General features: G+C 30.5%; 1 protein-coding gene across 1 annotated transcript in view; it reads left to right on the top strand.

Moving 5' to 3' along the window:
* Positions 1-19,649, top strand: part of LOC148955977 (protein eva-1 homolog C-like) — a 108,054-nt gene extending 88,405 nt beyond the window's left edge. The window contains exon 3 of the mRNA XM_089088713.1: positions 19,485-19,649. Within this exon, the coding sequence (XP_088944839.1) occupies positions 19,485-19,649 (165 nt within the window). The remainder of the gene's footprint in view (positions 1-19,484) is intronic.
* The last annotated feature ends 2,465 nt before the right edge of the window (positions 19,650-22,114 follow it).

The raw sequence follows: 22,114 nt of genomic DNA, 5'->3' as shown, positions 1-22,114 counted from the left end.
TATTGTCGATTACCCGTCATAGAAGACTAGTGGGATAGTCGCATCGTGTCTATGAGCATGCATATAGTACAATTGGTAAAGCCACATGTATATTTCATGTCAATTTAAGATACATAAAAAAAGTGGAATAATTTCAGTGCATAAAAAATTCAGTAAAAAAAACAAACAAAAAAGAAGTACTAGTACAAACATTATGTTTCTAATAGTAATAGTCACGACTAAAATATCTATAGAATTCTCATTTTGAGTTTCGAAAATATTAAATATGGTTTTTATATGTTTTAAGCATGTTTTATGTTACTCTAAGCCGTGTAAAAAAAAGTTGAAAATAAAAGCATTAAAAAAAATAATAAAAAAAAACTTCAAAAAAAAGTAAAAAATGGGGGGAGGGGAGGGGGCAAAAAAGTTGGGGGAGATGTCCCTTGGAGGTTGAGGATAGGGGACCTTTTAAGGTTGAGATCCTTTGTGGTTAGGGTCCTTGGTGCTTGCGACCCTTGGTGGTTCATACTCGTGATTGTCTTACTACTTGATCTGCTGTGATGTCTAAGGATTGTTATGAATTTCTTTATTCAAATTCTGTTCTTGCCATCTACATCTCTATTATTATTAAGTTTTTAGTATACTAGAATGTTATAGCATTTTTTATAATTACAACACTGTTGAAATGGTACTTGTGTATTATACAGAACACATCGGAGAAGTAAAGCTAGGTCAACTCACAAGGTCATTTTATCGTTGTTAACCATTTCCATAGATTGATACTATTCAAACTTTATATTAAATTGCCTATGAGTTAACAACCCCTTCGGGCATACCTTAACTGGTAATCAGTTTAACCCTTTTTTACCACCTTTTTACAATCCAATCACCAATTAAGATCATTCTCACCCCTATTATTTAATCATCAATTAAAATCATTCATACATTCTAATTTGCAAATGCTATACCTTTTTTCGCAAATAGAGTTATTTTTGGTAAAAGATTTAACACCATATGCCATCAATTCTAGACAAGATGCAAAGTACCTTCAGCATAGAGGTTATTAGTGTTTGACAATTTTTGACTCAGAAACATGCACGGCTTGGCTGTATCTTTAGTAAAAACATTATTCATACGAAAAAACATGATTATCTAACCCTAAAACTGAAACCATTATTTTTTTTACAGAAGGCTCAATAAACCTTTGAAAACGCAATTTGACGATCTCAAGTTTTGGCTTTTGAACCTTTCCCTCAGAAACCTGTCTGGTAACCCATGTATCGTCCATAGTAATAAGTGACTGTCCTTGGTAAGGTGTGTAATCGTGAAACTGCACACATATCCATGCCTCAGGCGTATTCTTGTGTAATCAGCACTTTATATATGCACACTACTATTATGTGTATAAGGGAGCTGTCCCCTCATACAATGCCGAGAATTGTGGCTCTCCCCTCCATAGAAAACTCCTTCCCCTCACAGAAAATCCCTCGATGTTATGTTCTTCCCTGATAAAACACTCCCTCTCCACTAAGAAAATTCTCCCAAGACAATTCTATTTTAGCTGAAAATTACCCCTGGAAAATTGTTTGAGGATGATTCCGGCTGAAAATGTTTTCTTAGTTCACTTCTATTTGAAAAAGACTTTAATTTCTGAATGTTTTTAAAATCATGCAGGAAATCCCCCCTGCGTAGAAAATTCTTCTCACAAATACCCTCCACCCCCTAGTAGAAAGGTACTCCCGCAGAAAATTCCCTCTGGAGAATTTATCCTGTAGAAAATTCCCCCATAGAGAATTTATCCCTTGGAAAATCCTCCCACCTACAGAAAAATACTGTAGACAATTCCAAATCGATAAATATTTCCTCCGGACAATTCCCTTCAATATCTCCACATTTAAAATTGAGTTAGCAAAGAGAAAGTAAGACAAATCAAAAGAATTTTGAATAGGAATCTTGGCAAATTCCCCCAGTTTAAAATTTCCCTTGGAAAGTTCACCACGGAAAATGACTCCCAAGAAAATCCCCCAGGAGAAAATTCTCCCCCCCCCCAGGAAAATCTGTATACTTCCCAGTAAGAAATACTGTAACAATGAAATACTAAGAAATACTGTAACAAATAATGTGAACAATGGGCAAATTTCCTTACCCTCAAAGGTTTCCCCAGGGGCTGCCAAGGGTTATGTTATCCTTAAAGACATACTTACTGGACTTTTCGACTATGCAGAACAAAATGGCTATCTCAGAATTGATCTGATGACTTTTAGGTAAAAAGGTGGGTGGGAGGGGGGCCAGTTGCCCTTCAATATTTAAGGTCACTTAAAAATGGCTTTGTAACTTTTAATTTTCGCTCGAATGAGCCCTTTCTCGATATTCTAGGGCCATTGGTTTGGGGCGCTCACCCCTGTTTAAAAAAAACAACAAATAAACTAACAAATAAACGCGCATTCGTGATATTTTTTCTGGCAAAAAATATAAAATTCCACATTTTTGAAGATGGAAGCTTGAAACTTCTAGATTAGGGTTCTCGGATACGCTGAATCTGATGGTTTGATTTACATTAAGATTCTTTGACTTTTAGGGGTGTTTATCCCTGTTTTGAACGCAGGCAAATTTTTTCAGGCTGGTAGCTTTTGATACATAACACTAAAGTTAATGAATCCCGATGAAAACTTACGCAAGGCAATTACCCTTAACAACTCCATACGTAAAATTGAGACAGAAAAGAGAAAGCAAGAAATATAAAAAGAATTTTGTATTGGAATTCTGGCAAATTCTCCCAGAGTATAATTTCCTCTGACAAGTTCATCCCCTGGAAACCTCCCTCCCGATGGAAATTTCCCCTTTGAAAAAAAACCTCAAGCAGAAAATTCATCTTCCATCCCTAAAATGCACAGATGCTTCCCAGAAACTAATAATATGCGTAAACAATGGAAGATTTTTATAACTTAAAGAAACTTTCCCTTGGGCCTCTGGGGGAGGGGGTGGTCATGTTATATCTGAAAGTATAGTTATTGGGCCTTTCAACAATGATGAACAAAATTGATATCTCAAAATTTTAATCGTACGGTTTTTGGGAAAAAGGGGGAGAGGGCCTAGTTACCCTCCAATTTTCGACATAACACCTTTAAATGAGGTGTTGTTTTCTTAGATCACACTGACGTTCTAAGACCAACAAATAAACTTTCAAATGGGGATAAATCCATTTATTTAGACACTGAAGACGGTTGCTGTATATGTGACCGAAATATCTGGACTTTTGTACCTGTTTTTTCACTGTCTAAATAAATAGATTTATCCCCATTTGAAAGTTTATTTGTTTTACCCTCCAATCTTTTTTGTCATTAAAAAGGGGCCTAGAACTTTTAAATTACGTTCGAATGAGCCCTCTAACGATATTTTAGGACCACTGGGTCGATATGATCACCCTGGGCAACAAAAAAACAACAACAAATAAACACGCATCTGTGATCTTTCTTCTGGCAAAAAAAACAAACAATTTTCCATATTTTTATAAACAGAAGCTCGAAACCTATACAGTAGAGTTCTCCAATACGCTGATTCTGATGGTGTGATTTTCATTAAGATTTTGTCATTTTTAGGGGGTGTTTCCTCCTTTTTTCAAAAATAAGGCAAACATTCTCCGGCTCATAACCTTTGATGGGTAAGATTAAAATAAATGAAACTTATATATTTGGAATCAGCATAAAAAAGCCAATTCATTTGATATATTTAGTGGTATTAAAATTCCGCTTTTTAGAGTTTCGATTACTATTGAGCCAGGGTATAAAACACGAAAAAATTAAATACGACAAACGGGTCTATGGCCAGTAAATGAAAACGAAGAAAAAACAAAAAAGAATATTTTGCCCGTTTCTAACAAGGCGACTTCAGCATAGAGAAAAAACAAACAAACTAAAACAAAAAAATATACATAGAAATAAAATAGACTCATCTAAAAATATAATATACAATTGCTTAACATTTAAAATTTGAAGGTATCTTCGTGAAACCACCTCACAAAAGTAACTGGATTAGACATTTTAAAATAACAAATGAACAAGGAATAAGTTGTTGCGACATAATTTTATGCAAAGCTTTTGATGCTGCTATTCACTTGAAACGGGGGATACTGCTATTCGGGAGTAGGGACCTAGCATGAGTTCTGAACGGGACTCCATATATGGGCAGAGAATACTGACAGAAGTATACAACATTGCCAGATAAGAAAGGTACCATTTGGTACTTTAAAACACCTTTTTCAAGGTCGATTTGTTTTTTGTTTCTAATTGTATTAACTCCAAGGTGAAGTTTGCACATGCGCATTGAATTCTAAAGGGACAATGTATTGATCCACTAGCGGGGAAGTAGTTTTCTGAGAAATTGATTTACATAATCTGACGGGGAATTGTAATGTAATACAAGGGGAATTAAGAAACACTATGGCTTCTTTGGTTTTTAGGTCTGAGAGATAAATGGTCTTTAGTGACAGAGATAAATTAATATTCTATTTTTAAATATGGCTTCTCTGGTCTTTAGGCTTAGTGATAAATTCGGGAATTAATATTCTTTCGAAACCTTAATAGTGCAGCTAGGAACACCTTAGAGATGAAGACAGATTGAATATATTTTACGCGGTAAATGGTTTTTGGGAATTTCAAATGTGACAGTGCAGGGATACCGAAACAAAGGAACACGAAGAAATTAATTTTAGGGGATTATTTGGGTGAAACAGTTTGAGACATTTTAGAAGATGATTTGGGGTGAAACTCTGTGGTCATTATAATACAAAAGTTCCATTTGAACAGTGTTGTAAGGTCCCTTATCCCAGATCCAAAGGGCCCCCATACCCTCGGGCCCCCAAAGGGCCCCTCCCCCAGGACCCTGAAAGGGCCCTCCCTCCCCGGGGCTCCCAAGGGGTCCCCTCCTCCGGGTCCCCCAAAGGGCCCCTCCCCACCAGGCCCCCAAAGGGACCCCAGGGCCCCCGAAGGGCCTTCCTCCCCCGGGCCCCCAAAGGGCCCCCTTCCCCCAGGCCCCCTTCCCCCGGGCCCCCTTCCCCGCCCCCAAGGGCCCACTACTCCCCCGGACCCCTAGGTTAGAATTTTAGCCTAGAGTATTAGCTTAGAGTTTTTCATTGCACTTTTAGTTTAGTTTAGTATTAGTTAAGAGTTTTAGTTTAGAGTTGTAGTTTAGTTTTAGTTAAACGTTTTAGCTTAGAGTTTTAGCTTAGAGTCTTAGCTTAGAGTTTAAGTTAGAGTTCTAGTTTAGTTTCATTTTAGTTAAGAGTTTTAGTTTAGACTTCAGAGTTTTAGCTTAGAGTTTAGAGTTTTAGTTAGAGTTATAGTTTAGTTTAATTTTTTTTAAGAGTTTTAGCATAGAGTTTGGAGTTTTAGTTTAGAGTTTTAGTTAGAGTTATAGTATTTAAGAGTTTAGAGTTTAGAGTCTTAGTTTAGAGTCTTAGCTTAGAGTTTTAGTTAAGAGTTTTTGTTTAGAGTTTAGAGTCTTAGCTTAGAGTTTTATTCACAGTTTAGAGTATTAGTTTAGAGTCTTAGCTTAGAGTTTTAGTTCTATTTATAGTTTACTTTAGTTTTAGTTGAGACTTTAGTGTTAGTTTAGAGTCTTAGCTTAGAGTTTTTGTTAGAGTTATAGTTTAGTTTCGTTTTAGTTAGGAGCTATAGTTTAGATCTCTAGTTTAGTTTTACTTAAGACTTTAGTTTAGAGTTTATAGTTTTAGTTTACAGTTTTACTTTAGAGTTTTAGTTAGAGTTATAGTTTTAGTTTAGTTTTATTTAAAAGTTTTAGTTTAGATATTGGAGTTTTAGTTTTGAATCTTAGCTTAGAGTTTTAGTTAGAGTTATAGTTTAGTTTAGTTTTAATTCAGAGTTTTAGTTTAGATTCTGAGCTTAGAGTTTTAGTTAGAGTTATAGTTTAGTTTAGTTTTAGTTAAGAATTTTAGTTTAGAGGTGTTGTTTAGTTTTAGATAAGAGTTTTAGCTTAGAGTTTAGAGTTTTCGTTGCACTTTTAGTTTAGTTTAGTTTTAGATAAGAGTTTTAGTTTAGAGTTTAAGTTTGGTATTAGCTTACAGTTTTTGTTTAGAGTTTAGAGTATTAGCTTAGAGTTTTAGTTAGAGTTTAGAGTTTTAGTTTATAGTCTTAGCTTAGAGTTTTTGTTAGAGTTATAGTTTAGTTTTAGTTAGTAGCTTTAGTTTAGATCTATAGTTTAGTTTTACTTAAGAGATTTAGTTTAGAGTTTATAGTTTTAGTTTAAAGTTTTAATTTAGAGTTTTAGTCAGAGTTAAATATTTAGTTTAGTTTTAGTTAAGAGTTTTAGTTTAGATATTGGAGTTTTAGTTTTGAGTCGTAGCTTAGAGTTTTATTTAAAGTTATAGTTTAGTTTAGTTTTAATTCAGAGTTTTAGTTTATAGTTTTAGCTCAGAGTCTTACCTTGATTTATAGTTTAGTTCAGTTTTAGTTAATAGGATTAGGTCAGAGGTGTTGTTTTGCTTTAGAGAAGAGTTCTAGTATAGAGTTTAGAGTTTAAGTAAGAGTAGTTATTTAGTTTATTTCTAAATCAGAGTCTTAGTTTAGAGTGTTAATTTAGAGTTTTAGTTAGAGTTATAGTTTAATTTAGTTTTAGTTAAGAGTTTTAGTTTAGACTTATAGTTTAGTTTTAGTTAAGAGTTTTAGTTTAGAGTTGTAGTTTAGTTTTATTTTTAGTTAAGAGTTTTAGTTTAGAGTTGTTGTTTAGTTTTAGTTCAGAGTTTTAGTTTAGAGTTGTATTTTAGTTTAGTTTTAGTTAAGAGTTTTAGTTTAGAGTTGTTGTTTAGTTTTAGATAAGAGTTTTAGTTTAGATTTGTTGGTAAGTTTTAGTTAAGAGTTTTAGTTTAGAGTTGTAGTTTAGTTTAGTTTTAGTAAAGAGTTTAAGTTTAGAGTTGTTGTTTAGTTTTAGTTTAGAGTTTTAGTTTGATATTAGCTTAAAATTTTAGTTAGAGTTATAGTTTAGTTTACTTGTAGTTCAGAGTCTAGAGTTTCAAGTTAGACTCTCAGCACTTAGAGTTTTAGTTAGAGTTATATTTTATTTTAGTTTTAGTTAAGTGTTTTTGAACTTGTAGTTTAGTTATAGCTAAACATTTTAGTTAAGAGTTTTATCCTAGAGTCATAGCTTAGAGTTTTTCATTGCACTTTTAGTTTAGTATAATCTAAGATGTGAATTTTAGCTTAGACTTTTGGTTTGGTTTTGTCTTACAGGTTAAGTCAGAGTTATATTAGTTAAATTGTTCAGTTTAGAGCTTTAGTTTTGAGTGATATATTAGAGTTTTAGTTAGAGTTGTAGTTTAGTTTAGTTTTAGTTAAGAGTTTTTGTTTAGAGTTTAGTGTCTTAGCTTAGAGTTTTAGTTAGAGTTTAGAGTTTTAGTTTAAAGTCTTAGCTTAGAGTTTTAGTTCTATTTATAGTTACTTTAGTTTTAGTTGAGAATTTATAGTTTTAGTTTAGAGTCTTAGCTTAGAGTTTTTGTTAGAGTTATAGTTTAGTTTAGTTTAGATATTGGAGTTTTAGTTTTGAGTCTTAGCTTAGAGTTTTAGTTAAAGGTAAAGTTTAGTTTAGTTTTAATTCAGAGTTTTAGTTTAGAGTCTTAGCTTAGAGTTTTAGTTCGAGTTATAGTTTAGTTTATTTTTATTTAAGTATTTTAGTTTAGAGGTGTTGTTTAGTTTTAGATAAGAGTTTTAGTTTAGAGTTTAGAGTTTTAGTTAGAGTTATAGTTTAGTTTAGTTTTAGTTTAGAGTCTAGAGTTTTAATTTAGAATGTTAACTTAGAGTAATAGTTTACTTTAGTTTTAGTTAAGAGTTTTTATTTTACAGTTGTTGTTTAGTTTTAGATAAGAGTTTTAGTTTAGAGATGTAGTTTAGTTTTAGTTAAGAGTTTTAGTTTAGAGTTTTAGGTTAGAGTCTTAGCTTAGAGTTTTAGTTAGAGTTTTGCTTTAGTTTAGTTTTAATTTAAAGTTTTAGTTTAGAGTCTTAGCTTAGAGTTTTAGTTAGAGTTATAGTTTAGTTTATTTTTATTTAATAATTTTAGTTTAGAGTTGTTGTTTAGTTTTAGATAATATTTTTAGTTTGGATTTCAGAGTATTAGTTAGAGCTATAGTTTAGTTTAGTTTTATTTTATAGTCTAAAGTTTTAATTTAGAATGTTAACTTAGAGTAATAGTTTACTTTAGTTTTAGTTAAGAGTTTTTAGTTTACAGTTGTTGTTTAGTTTTAGATAAGAGTTTTAGTTTAGAGATGTAGTTTAGTTTTAGTTAAGCGTTTTAGTTTAGAGTTTTAGTTTAGAGTCTTAGCTTAGAGTTTTAGTTAGAGTTTTAGTTTAGTTTTAGTTAAGAGTTTTAGTTTATACTTATAGTTTAGTTTTAGTTAAGAGTTTTAGTTTAGAGTTGTAGTTTAGTTTTAGTAAGGAGTTTTAGTTAGGAGTTTAGAGTTTTAGCTTAGAGTCTTAGCTTAGAGTTTTAGTTAAAGTTTTAGTTTAGTTTAGTTTTAGTTAAGAGTTTTAGTTTAGACTTATAGTTTAGTTTTAGTTAAGAGTTTTAGTTTAGAGTTGTAGTTTAGTTTTAGTAAAGAGTTTTAGTTTAGAGTTATAGTTTGGTTTTAGTTAAGAGTTTTAGTTAGGAGTTTAGAGTTTTAGCTTAGAGTCTTAGCTTAGAGTTTTAGTTAGGGTTTTAGTTTAGTTTAATTTTAGTTAAGAGTTTTAGTTTAACTTCAGAGTTTTAGTTTAGAATTTAGAGTATCAATTAGAGTCGCATTTTAACTCCATTATATTTAGCTGTAATTTCTCAGAGTCTTTATTTAGTTTTATTTCCGAGTTTTAAGCAAAAAATGTAGTTTTTAGTTTTTTTTTTTCATAGTCCCAGGTCAGAGGGGTGTCGTAGTTGCAGTGGATATTTTTAGTATAGAGTTTAAGTTTGATGTTAGCTCAAAGTTTTAGTTAGTTATAGTTTAATTTAGTTGTATTTCAGAGTCTAGAGTTTCAAGTTAGACTCTCAGCACTGAGAGTTTTAGTTGGAGTTATATTTTATTTTAGTTTTAGTTGAGTGTTTTTGGACTTGTAGTTTAGTTTTAGCTAATTGTTTTATTTAGAGTTTTAGCTCAGAGTCATAGCTAAGAGTTTTTCCTTAAACTTTTAGTTTCGTTTAGTTTTATATAAGAGTTTTAGTTTAGAGTTTCAGTTTGGTATTAGGTTACAGGTTTATTCAGAGTTATAGCAGTTGAGAGTTTTAGTTTAGAGTTTAGAGTTCTAGTTTAGAGTCTTACCTTAGAGTTTTAGTTAGAGTTATAATTTATTTTAGTTTTAATTCAGAGTTTTAGTTTAGATTCTTAGCTTAGAGTTTTAGTTAGATTTATAGTTTAGTTTAGTTTTAGAAAAGAATTTTAGTTTAGAGGTGTTGTTTAGATTGAGATAAGAGTTTTAGTTTAGAGTTTAGAGTTTTAGTTAGAGTTATAGTTTAGTTTAGTTTTAGTTTAGAGTCTAGAGTTTTAATTTAGAGTGTTAGTGTTAGAGTTGTAGTTTAGTTTTAGTAAAGCGTTTTAGTTTAGAGTCGTAGTTTAGTTTTAGTTAAGAGTTTTAATTTAGAGTTTAGAGTTTTAGCTTAGAGTCTTAGCTTAGAGTTGTAGTAAGAGTTATAGTTTAGTTTAATTTTAGTTAAGAGTTTTAGTTTAGACTTCAGAGTTTTAGTTTAGAGTTTTAGTTAGAGTTATAGTTTAGTTTAATTTTTGTTAAGAGTTTTAGCTTAGAGTTCTAGTTTAGTTTAGTTGTAGTTCAGAGTCTAGAGTTTCAAGTTAGACTCTCAGCACTTAGAGTTTTAGTTAGAGTTATATGATATTTTAGTTTTAGTTAAGTGTTTTTGGACTTGTAGTTCAGTTTTAGCTAAACGTTTTGGTTTATAGTTTTAGCATAGAGTCATAGCTTAGAGTTTTTTCCTTGAACTTTTAGTTTAGTTTAGTTTTAGATAAGAGTTTTAGTTTAGAGTTTCAGTTTGATATTAGCTTACAGTTTCATGAGCGGTCATGATAACCTAGTTTTAGGTTGTTTAGTTTTAGCTAAGAGTTTTAGTTTAGAGTTTTGGTTAGAGTTATAGTTTAATTTAGTTTTAGTTTAGAGTCTAGAGTTTGAATTTAGAGTGTTAGCTTAGAGTTTTAGTTAGAGTTAAAGTTTACTTTAGTTGTAATTAAGAGTTTTAGTTTAGACTTATAGTTTAGTTTTAGTTAAGAATTATAGTTTAGAGTTTTAGTTTAATTTTAGTACAGAGTTTTAGTTTAGAGTTGTAGTTTAGTTCTAGGTAAGAGTTTTGGTTTAGAGTTTAGAGTTTTAGCTTAGAGTCTTAGCTTAGAGTTTAAGTTAGAGTTATAGTTTAGTTTAATTTTAGTTAAGAGTTTTAGTTTAGACTTCAGAGTTTTAGTTTAGAGTTTAGAGTTTTAGTTAGAGTTATAGTTTAGTTTAATTTTTTTTAAGAGTTTTAGCTTAGAGTTGTAGTTTAGTTTTAGTAAAGTGTTTTTGGACTTGTAGTTTAGTTTTAGCTAAACATTTTAGCTTATACTTTTAGTTTTCAGTCTTAGCTTACAGTTTTAGCTAGAGTCCTAGTTTAGTTTCATTTTAACTAAGAATTTTAGTTTAGAGTTTAGAGTTTTAGATTAGAGTTTTAGTTGGAGTTATACTTTAGTTTAATGTTTGTTAAGATTTTTATTTTATAGTTATATTTTAGTTTTATTTAAGAGTTTTATTTTATAGTTTCAGTTTTGTATTAGATTACAGTTTTAGTTAGAGTTATAGTAGTTAAGAGTTTAGAGTTTTAGTTTAGGGTCTTATTCTAGAGTTTTAGTTAAGAGTTTTTGCTTAGAGTATAGAGTCTTAGCTTAGAGTTTTTCGTTGAACTTTTAGTTTAGTTTAGTATTAGTTAAGAGTTTTAGTTTGGAGTTGTATTTTAGTTTTAGTAAAGTGTTTTTAGACTTGTAGTTCAGTTTTAGCTAAACGTTTTAGTTTATAGTTTCAGTCTAGAGTCATAGCTTAGAGTTTTTTCCCTGCACTTTTAGTTTAGTTTAGTCTTAGATAAGAGTCTTAGTTTAGAGTTTCAGTTTGATATTAGATTACAGTTGTAGTTAGAGTTATAGTAGTTAATAGTTTTAGTTTAGAGTTTAGAGTTTTAGTTTAGAGTCTTAGCTTAGAGTTTTAGTTAGAAGTATTGTTTATTTTAGTTCTAGTTAAGAATTTTAGTTTAGGATTTTAGCTTAGGGTTTAGATCTTTAGTTTAGAGTCTTAGCTTAGAGTTTTAGTTAGAGCAATAGTTTTAGTTTAGTTTTAGTTTAGAGTTTTAGTTTAGAAGTATAGTTTAGTTAAGAGTTTAAGTTTCGAGTTTAGAGTTTTAGTTTAGCGTCTTAACTTAGAGTTTTAGTTAGAAATATACTTTAGTTTTAATTTTAGTTAAGAGTTTTAATTTAGAGTGTTAGCTTAGAGTTTTAGTCAGAGTTATAGCTTTAGTTTTATTTTAGTTAAGAGTTTTAGTTTAGAGATTGGAGTTTTAGTTTCGAGTACTAACTTAGAGTTTTAGATAGAGATATAGCTTAGTATAGTTTTAATTTAGAGCCATAGTTTTGTTTACTTTTCATTAACAGTTTAAATTCAGAATTGTTGTTTAGTTTTAGTTAGGACTTTTAGCTTAGAGTTGTAGTTTAGTTTTAGTTAAGATTTTTAGTTTAGAGTTTTAGTTAGAGTTATAGTTTTACTTTATTTTTAGGTAGGAGTTATAGTTTAGTTAAGAGTTTTAGTTTAGCGTAAAGAACTAGGGGTTGAATACATTTTTTCTTTGAAATGCTAGACTCGCAATATATTTATTACAGTTTACATATAAAAAATTTATGTTTCTCCACGTTTCAGTTAGGTTAGGTTATCATGAGCGCTCATGAAACTGTAAGCTAATATCAAACTGAAATTCTAAACTAAAACTCTTATCTAAAACTAAACTAAACTAAAAGTGCAAGGAAAAAACTCTAAGCTATGACTCTAGGCTAAAACTATAAACTAAAACGTTTAGCTAAAACTGAACTACAAGTAAAAAAACACTTAACTAAAACTAAAATAAAATATAACTCTAACTAAAAGTCTAAGTGCTGAGAGTCTAACTTGAAACTCTAGACTCTGCACTACAACTAAACTAAACTATAACTCTAAACTAAAACTCTTAACAAAAATTAAACTAAGCTATAACTCTAACTAAAACTCACTAACTAAACCCAGAAGTCTAAACTAAAACTCTTAACTACAATTAAACTAAACTATTACTCTAACCACAACTCTGAGCTACAACTCTAAGCTAAAAGTCTAAACTCTAAACTAAAACTTTTAACTAAAACTAAACTACAACTCTAAACTAAAACTCTACTAAAACTAAACTACAACTCTAAACTATAACTATAGTTTTAGTAAAGAGTTTTAGTTTAGAGTGATAGTTTTGTTTTAGTTAAGAGTTTTAGTTTAGAGTTTTAGTCTAAACTATAACTCTTAACTAAAACTAAACTATAAGTCTAAACTAAAACTCTTGACTAAAACTAAAGTAAACTATAACTCTAACTAGAACTCTAAGCCAACACTCTAAATTATAACTCCAGACTTTAAACTAAAACTAAACTAAACTATAACTCTAACTAAAACTACAAACTTTTAAGTAAAACCCTTCTATAAGACTCACCAAGGAATCCGAGATAAAATAATTTAATGAAACTAAACTATACAGCAACTTTAAGAAAAATTCTAACATAAGATTATAAACTAGAGTTCTGTTTCACAACCAGACTAACTATAACTCCAAATGTATCCCTAAGATAAGATTTTAAGCTATAACTTCAATATCTAAACTAAAACTCTTAGCTAAAACTAAACTAAAAATATAACTCTAACTAAAACTCTAAAGTAAAACTGTAAACTAAAACTATAAACTCTAAACTAAAACTCTTAAATAAAACTAAACTAGAGATCTAAACTAATGCTCCTAACTAAAACTAAACTAAACTATAACTCTAAACTAAAACTAAAGTAAACTATAACTCTAACTAAAACTCTAAGCTAACACTCTAAATTAAAACTCTAGACTCTAAACTAAAATTAAACTAAACTATAATTCTAATTAAAACTCTAAAATAAAACTCTTATCTAAAGCTAAACCACACCTCTAAACTAAAATTCTGAACTAAAACTAAACTAAACTATAACTCTAACTAAAACTCTAAGCTAAGACTCTAAACTAAAACTCTGAATTAAAACTAAATGAAACTAAAACTCTGACTAAAACTCTAAGCTAAGATTCTAAACTAAAACTCTCAACTCTAAAGGAAAACTTTTAACAACTGTAGCTCAAAATAAATCTCTAATCTAAAACCAAACTGAACCTCTAGACTAAAGCTCTTATCTAAAACTAAACTAAACTAAAAGTACAAGGAAAAACTCTAAGCTATGACTCCTGGCTAAAACTCTAAACTAAAACGTTTAGCTAAAACTAAACTACAAGTCCATAAACACTTAACTAAAACTAAAATAAAATATAACTCTAACTAAAACTCTAAGTGCTGAGAGTTTAACTTGAAACTCTAGACTCAGAACTACAACTAAACTAAACTATAATTCTAACTAAAATTGTAAGCTAATATCAAACTAAAACTCTAAACTAAAACTAAACAACAACTCTAAACTTAAACTCTTTACTAAAACTAAACTAAACTAAAACTCTAAACTAAAATTCTTAACTAAAACTAAAGAACAAATCTAAACTAAAACTCTTAACTAAAACTAAAACTCTTAACTAAAACTAAACTATATGTCTAAACTAAAACTCTTAACTAAAACTAAAGTAAACTATAAATCTAACTAAAACTCTAAGCTAACACTCTAGATTAAAACTTTAAACTAAAACTAAACTAAACTATAACTCTAACTAAAACTCTAAACTATCAACTAGAACTCTTATCTAAAGCTAAACAACACCTCTAAACCAATATTCTTAACTAAAACTAAACTAAACTATAACTCTAAGTAAAACTCTAAGCTAAGACTCTAAACTAAAACTCTGAATTAGAACTAAACTAAACTATAACTCTAACTAAAACTTTAAGCTAAGACTCAAAACTAAAACTCCAATATCTAAACTAAAACTCTTAACTAAAACTAAACTAAAACTATAACTCTAACTAAAACTCTATAGTAAAACTGTAAACTAAAACTATAAACTCTAAACTCTAACTAAAACTCAAAGCTAAGACTCTAAACACTAAACAAAAACTGTAAGCTAATACTAAACTAAGACTATGAATTAAAACAAAAATAAGCTATAACTTTAAATAAAACTCTCAATCCTAAGCTAAAGTTCCTATCTAAGAATAAAGAATACATCTAATTTCATATTATTAACTAAAACTAAACTAAACTCTAACTCTAACTATAACTTTAAGCTAAGACTCTAAACTAAAACTCTGAATTAAAAGTAAACTAAACTATAACTCTAACTAAAACTCTAAGCTAACACTCAAAACTAAAACTTCAATATCTAAACTAAAACTCTTAACTAACACTAAACTAAAACTATTACTCTAACTAAAACTCTAAAGTAAAACTGTAAACTAAAACTATAAAATCGAAAATAAAACTCTAAAGTTAAACTATGCTAGATATCTATAATATAGCTAATAACTAAAACTAAATAAAACTGTAAATCTAAACGATAACAAAAGTAAACAAGAAATCTAACTATGATTTTAAGCTAACGTTATGAAGATCAATTCTAAACTCCAAACTAAAATTAAATTAAATTATAACTCTAACTAAAACTCTAAGCTAAAACTCTTATCTAAAGCTAAACAACACCTCTAAACAAATATTCTTAACTAAAACTAAACTAAAACTCTTCTCTAAAACTAAACAACACCTCTAACCTAATATTCTTAACTAAAACTAAACTAAACTGTAACTCTAAGTAAAACTCTAAGCTAAGCCTCTAAACTAAAACTCTGAATTAGAACTAAACTAAACTATAACTCTAACTAAAACTCAAAGCTAAGACTAAAAACTAAAACTCCAATATCTAAACTAAAACTCTTAACTAAAACTAAACTAAAACTATAACTCTAACTAAAACTCTATAGTAAAACTGTAAACTAAAACTATAAACTCTAAACTCTAACTAAAACTCAAAGCTAAGACTCTAAACTCTAAACAAAACTGTAAGCTAATACAAAACTGAAACTCTAAACTAAAACTCTTATCTAAAACTAAACTAAACTAAAAATGCACCAAAAACTCTAAACTCTAAACTAAAACTCTTATCTAAAACTAAACAACACCTCTAAACTAAAATTCTCAACTAAAACTAAACTAAACTGTAACTCTAAGTAAAACTCTAGGCTAAGACCAAACTAAAACTCTGAATTAAAACTGAACTAAACTATAACTCTAACTAAAGTTCTAAGCTTATGCTCAAAACCAAAATTCCAATATCTAAACTAAAACTCGTAACTAGAACTAAACTAAACCTACAACTCTAACTAAAACTCTAAAGTAAAACTGTAAGATAAAACTATAAATTCTAAACTAAACTCTTAAGTAAGACTAAACTAGAGATCTAAACTATATCTCCTAACTAAAACTAAACTAAACTATAACTCTAACAAAAACTCTAAACTAAGACTCTAAACCAAAACTCTAAATTCACAACTAAAACTAAAGTAAACTATAAATAGAACTAAAACTCTAAGCTAAGACTCTAAACTAAAACTCCAAACTCTAACTAAAACTCTAAGCTAAGACTCTAAACACAAACTGTTAACTAAAACTCTAAGCTAAGACTCTAAACTAAAACTCTAAACTCTTATCTACTATAACTCTAACTAAAACTGTAAGTTAATACCAAACTGAAACTCTAAGCTAAAACTCTTAAATAAAACTAAAATTAAACTATAAAATAAAAATAATAACAAAAAATAAACTAAACTATAACTCTAACTAAAACTCTAAACTAAAACTCTAAACTCTAAACTAAAACTCTTAACTAAAATTAAACTAAACTAGAACTCTAACTAAAACTCTAAACTAAAACGTTTAGCTAAAACTAAACTACAAGTCCAAAAACACTTTACTAAAACTAAACTACAACTCTAAACTAAAACTCTTAACTAATACTAAACTAAACTAAAAGTGCAACGAAAAACTAAGCTAAGACTCTAGCCTAAAATTCTAAACTAGGGGCCCAGGGGGTTGGGGGGAGGGAGGGAGTGGGCCCTTTGGGGGTCCCGGTGGGGGGGAGGGGGCCCTTTCGGGGGCCTGAGGGGAGCGAGGGCCTTCGGGGGCCTCAGAGATTCTTTGGGGGGCCCAAGGGGAAGGGGGCCCTTTGGTGGTTCTGGGGGAGGGAGGCCCTTCGGGAGCCCCGGGGGCCCTTTGGGGGCCCCAGGGGGAAGGGGCCCTTTTGGAGGATCCGGGGGAGGGGGCTCTTTGGGGTCCCCGGGGGGAGGGGGGCCTTTCTAGGTCCTGGGGGGAGGGGGCCTTTGGGGGCCCGGGGATATGGGGACCCTTTGGGTTTGGGGTAGGGGACCTTGTTTCTTAATTCCCCTTGTATTACATTAGAATTCCCCGTCAGATTATGTAAATCAGTTTCTCAGAAAACTACTTCCCCGCTCTTGGATCAATACATTGTCCCTTTAGAATTCAGTGCGCATATGCAAACTTCGCCCCGGAGTCAATACACTTAGACCTTGACCTTGAAAAAGGTGCTTTAAATTACCAAATAGTACCTTTCTTATCCCGCAATGTTGTAAGCTTCTGTCAGTATTCTATGCCCATATATGGAGTCCCATTCGGAACTCATGATAGGTCCCTACTTTCGGGACATTTTGCAATACTTTATTTTTATTTTAAAATAGGGGTTCATTTTTTAAAATAATATCATAATAGGATCAATATTTATATTCCCAGTATCTTTATTAATTGATAAACATGCAAAAATATGTTGTTTTTTTCTAATGCTTGAAGAGCCCATTGCGCGAAACCTTTGTCATTGGAAATGGCTATTGCCTCCTCGAACTGCACAAAATGGTCCGAATTAAAAAATATATGTTCTGGTAAGGCTGAAGTGAAACTTTCTGGAAGTTTTGTAAATTTTAGAGCATTATCTATTGAATTCCGCCACAATAGATAAAGGTGGTGAGATTACTTACAAAAAACTGGATTTTAATCCCACAGAAAAATACACTAAAGAAACACGACATGAATTAGAAGAAACAACTTACAATTAACCCCTCAATTTTATAATTTTATAAGCACCGAACATTTATGGTTTGCCTAAGATCCACAAGCATAATACTCTTCGCCCTGTCGTATCAACTATTCATTCACCGGTTTCTAAATTAGGAAAATTGTTGTCAACAGCATTTCGTCCGCTTTTGGGGACTCAAAGATCTTATTTGAAAAATTAAGTTGATGTTGTAAACAAATTAAGAAATCGTCACATAGACAACAATACAATTCTCTGTAGTTTTGATGTTGTATCTATGTACACAAATTGTGATGTAAAAAAATTTGAATTCATATTAAGAAATAAAATACAAAAAAATTTTGAATTGATACAAGATGTAAATTTGGCAAGCAAGGACGCCAGAATCATTATGAAGTTAGTTGCGTTGGCAAACAAGTATTCCTTTTATTTCGGATTTAGGGGAAAATTTTATCAACGAGTCTTTGACTTAACTATGGGTTCTCCTCTAAGTCTAGTTCTGGCTCATTTAGGTTTGGATTCTAGAACATATCCGCTATTTAGTGATTTGGCCTGTCTACTTGCTTCTAAGGTAGGCTTATGGACGATGTTTTTTGGTTTTGCGAACATGGATTGAATTTCTCAAATTTGTTTCTTGACCATTTAAAAAGGTTTGAAAAAAATATTAAATTTACTCTACAGTTAGAAAAACAAGATAGGCTACCCTTTTTGGATATTTTATTATGAAATAGTGATAATGGTTTACTTTTTTCAATTTATAGAAAACCAAATTGATAGCGAACTATTGTATTTCAGAGATATTTAATTTTGCAACGGGTATCCTGTAAAATTTGTAAATGAAATAATACAGAAAAGGCTGATTAAGAATGAAAAAGGTAATAAAAACGAAGGTTTTCAACTTTTGGACCCTACAGTTTCAAATAGATACATTTCATTACTTTACATACCAATTCTTGGTGAGAAAATTAAAAGAACTTTACTGAAACAAAATATTTCAACTTGTTTTAAATCAATCAGACCATTAAGTAACTTTCTAAATTCTGGAAAAGATATAACATGTAATATTTTGTCAAGTGGAGTTTATAGCATCCCTTACTGTTGCGGGAAATTTTACATCGCTCGAAAGTTTCACTTCAGCCCTAGCAGAACATATATTTTTTAATTCGGACCATTTTGTGCAGTACGAGGAGGCAACAGCCATTTCTAATGATTAAGGTTTCACGCAATGGGCTCTTGAAGCATTAGACAAAAAAATCATATTTTTGCAGTTTTATCAATTAAGAGAGATACTGGGAATATAAATATTGATCCTATTTATAGTATTATTTTTAAAAATAAACCCATATTTAAAATAAAAATAAAGCATTGTAAAAAGTCAAAGGGGTTAGTTCAAATAATAAACCTAAGCGAATAGCAGCATCAAAAGTTTTGCATAAAATTATTTCGGAATAACTTATTCCTTGTTCATATGTTATTTTAAAATGTTTAATCCAGTTACTTTTGTGAGGTGGTTTCACGAAGGTAGCTTCAAATTCTAAATGTTAAGCAGTTGTATGTCATATTTTTACGTGAGTTTATTTTCGTTTTGTGTATATTTTTTGTTTTAGTTTTTTTTTCTCTACGCTGAAGACGTGTTAGATACGGGCAAATATTCGTTTTTGTTTTTTCTGTTTTTTCATTTACTGGCCATCAGATCCGTTTGTCGTATTTATATTTCTTGTATTTTCTGTCATGGGTGGGCAGTTCGGCTTTAGATCTTTTATTGAGCCGGGTCGCTCCTTACTTACAGCTCATTACCGCGAACTGTTTGAAATTGATAGTGAGTCCGTTTCGAAGGAAGTTATATGTAAAAAGTAAAGTACAAACCTGGTACTGAAAAGAGGAGGCATATTGCTTCCAAAAATAGTTCTTAAAATGTATCCATGAAATACATATTAATCGTGAAATACATGTGTTAAGTATTACAAAACGTAATAGGCCTACATAAATGTTTGTTTTCTCTTTTTTGCTTTTCTTGGATTTAGATTTTGCTTTTTCCGTACTGCAAAATAAAGTACCAAATACTTAGCATCCTTATGAATAAGGTTTCAGACTTACAAATTAAGTAATTCGCAGACATAATGCTTTGATTTCTTACAACGAATTTCCCAGTGCTGTGAACTTACAACTATTTCTCTATTTTTCTATTTTTCATAGAACTTATTTTTTTTCTGTTTTAGCATGCCCTGCTTCATATGGTGGTCGACACATGCTCGAAGAAAAGAAGCTGCAAAATTCCAACTGCTGCTGAGTCGCTATCAAAGTCAGTTACTGATCCGTGCCCAACAGTTCCGAAATTTGTTGAAATTGCCTACAAATGCAGACCAAGTAAGTTACCAAACTAAGTTGTGACAAAAAATATTTTTACTGTCGGAACTTAGTATGGTTACACCTATTACACACTAAATTTTTCAATCGATACCATGGATGTCAAAAATCAAAACATGTCAAGAATAATTTGTTGTTGGCAAACCAAGATTAAAAGCATGGAAGCTACAGTGATGACAGTGATCAAATATGGTTGTGAAGCGTGGGAGACACGAAAAACAGAAGAAAATATGAGTAGGGTTCTAAACCCCATACTTTCTAAAAGCCAGAATATAATTTGTACTTTACTGAAAAGATATGTGCATTGTCAGTTCAATAAACATACGCTGATATTTATTCCTTTAAATCTTAATTAATTTTTGATTTCTTAAAGTTATAAAACTGAAAACATTTGAAAGAATTTTTTCAGTAAAGTACAAATTATATTCTGGCTTTTAGAAAGCATGGGGTTTAGAATCCTATTCATATTAATTTCTGCTCGTTTTGAGTTTGACTCTGTTATTTGTTTTAATTTCTATTTGTTTCATTTATATATTGATACTGATTTGTGGTAGTTGTATACTTGGTAGATTATTTGATTCTATTTTTGGTTTAATGGAGTTCTTTACTTTTTTCTGAAAAACTTAATTTGTGGAAAAGTTTTTTTTTAACTTAATTTATGTTCGTTTTATATTGACATTAATTTTAAAAACTTTTTCCACAAAATGAGTTTTTCAAAGAAAAGTAAAGAACTCCATTAAACAAAAAATGACCTAAAATAAAATAAAATAATCTACCAAGCGTGAAACTACCACTCATCAGCATCGATAAATAAATGAAACCCAAGACGAACAGAAATTACAATAAATAACAGAGTCAAACTCAAAACGAGCAGAAATTAACATAAGTTGGGCGCAAAACCCCTATGCCTTCACAAGTCCAGAACAAAAATTTGCACTTTACTGAAAAAATACAAATGAATTTGCATTGTCAGTTTAATATACATATACTGATATATAGCAATCAAAATGTTAATATTATTTGATTTATTAAATTTATAAAAGTAAAAACATTTATATTTTTTTCAGTAAAGTGCAAATTTTTTTGCACAGAACATAATTTGCACTTACTGAAAAAAATATAAATGTTTTTACTTTTATAACTTTAATAAATCAAATAATTTTTAAATTGTGATAACTAAATATCAGTACATGTATATTAAACTGACAATGCACATTCATTTGTATTTTTTTTTTCAGTAAAGTGAAAATTTAGTTTTGGCCTTTGGAAGGCATAAGGGTTTTGCGCCCAACTTGTGTTAATTTTTGCTCGTTTTGAATTTGACTCGGTTATTTATTGTAATTTCTGTTCGTTTTGTGTTTCATTTATTTATCGATGTTGATTTGCGGTAGTTTCACGCAAGCTAGATTATTTGATTAGGATAATTCTCATTTTTTGTTTTGTGGAGTTCTTTGCTTTTCTTTGAAAAACTTATTTTGTGGAAACAGTTTTTTTAATCAATTCCTGTCAGCTTAGTATCGATATAGCAGTTTCAGGGAAAAAGAAATTAACATTTCAAATCTTTTCGTTTTTAAGACTTTATAGTTTGGCCTGCTATTTGTATTCTGGAGAAAAATTTTCAGCAATTTTTAACAACATACACCCTTTTAAAAATACGGAAAAAAATAGTACTGTATAATTTAGTTTCATACCTCTTCTAGTTGACCTGAAATGAAAAACTTGATTCCATTCGCAAAAAATTCTGTTTACTTTCTTTGATAGCTTGGATATACTTACGCTATTTTGATTTGGTTAAATTTTAAGAGCAGAAGTAGCCCCGAAAGCTTGAACATAATACCCTCAGTCGTTCTTGGGATACTGCTGAGATGCCTTATTTTGATTTGGTTAAATTTTAAGAGTAGAAATGGGAGGGTTGGCGTGGGAGGGTTGGCGTGGGAGGGTGGGAGTGATAGGGGGATTAGTTGCCCTCAAATCACTTTTGACTATTAAAAAGGGCATCAGCCCTTTCTATTTTCAATCGAATGAACCCTTTTTGAAGTTCCAACGACAACTCCTTCGATACGAAGTGCCCTGGTCTAAACAACAACAACAGCAACAAAATATAATACATTATACCCACTTCGATCTTTACTATAAAAATGTAAAGCCTTCCAATCACTGTCGACTATTAAAAGGGGCACTAGGCCTTTTGATTTCCAATCGAATGAGCCCTTTTGGAAACGACAACACTTTCTATAATCACCTTATATACCCCCAGGCAATAAATTACAACCCTTACTCTAAGGTCTGTTATGGTGGTTGTCATCCTCTAAGACCGAATTTCCAGAACTTCCAACTACGCTAAACAACATGGCTATCTCAAAATTTTGATTGGATGTGTCTGGGGAAATGGTGGGCGTGAAAGGGTTGTTAGTCGCCTTCCAATCACTTTCGACAATTAATATGGGCTCAAGCCACTCCAATTTCCAATTGAATGAGTGCT

Source organism: Artemia sp. Qi Xiang Cuo, chromosome 1, assembly GCF_049724085.1.
Source record: "Artemia sp. Qi Xiang Cuo chromosome 1, ASM4972408v1, whole genome shotgun sequence".
NCBI lineage: Eukaryota > Metazoa > Arthropoda > Branchiopoda > Anostraca > Artemiidae > Artemia > Artemia sp. Qi Xiang Cuo.
This window is presented reverse-complemented; position numbering and strand designations above follow the sequence as displayed.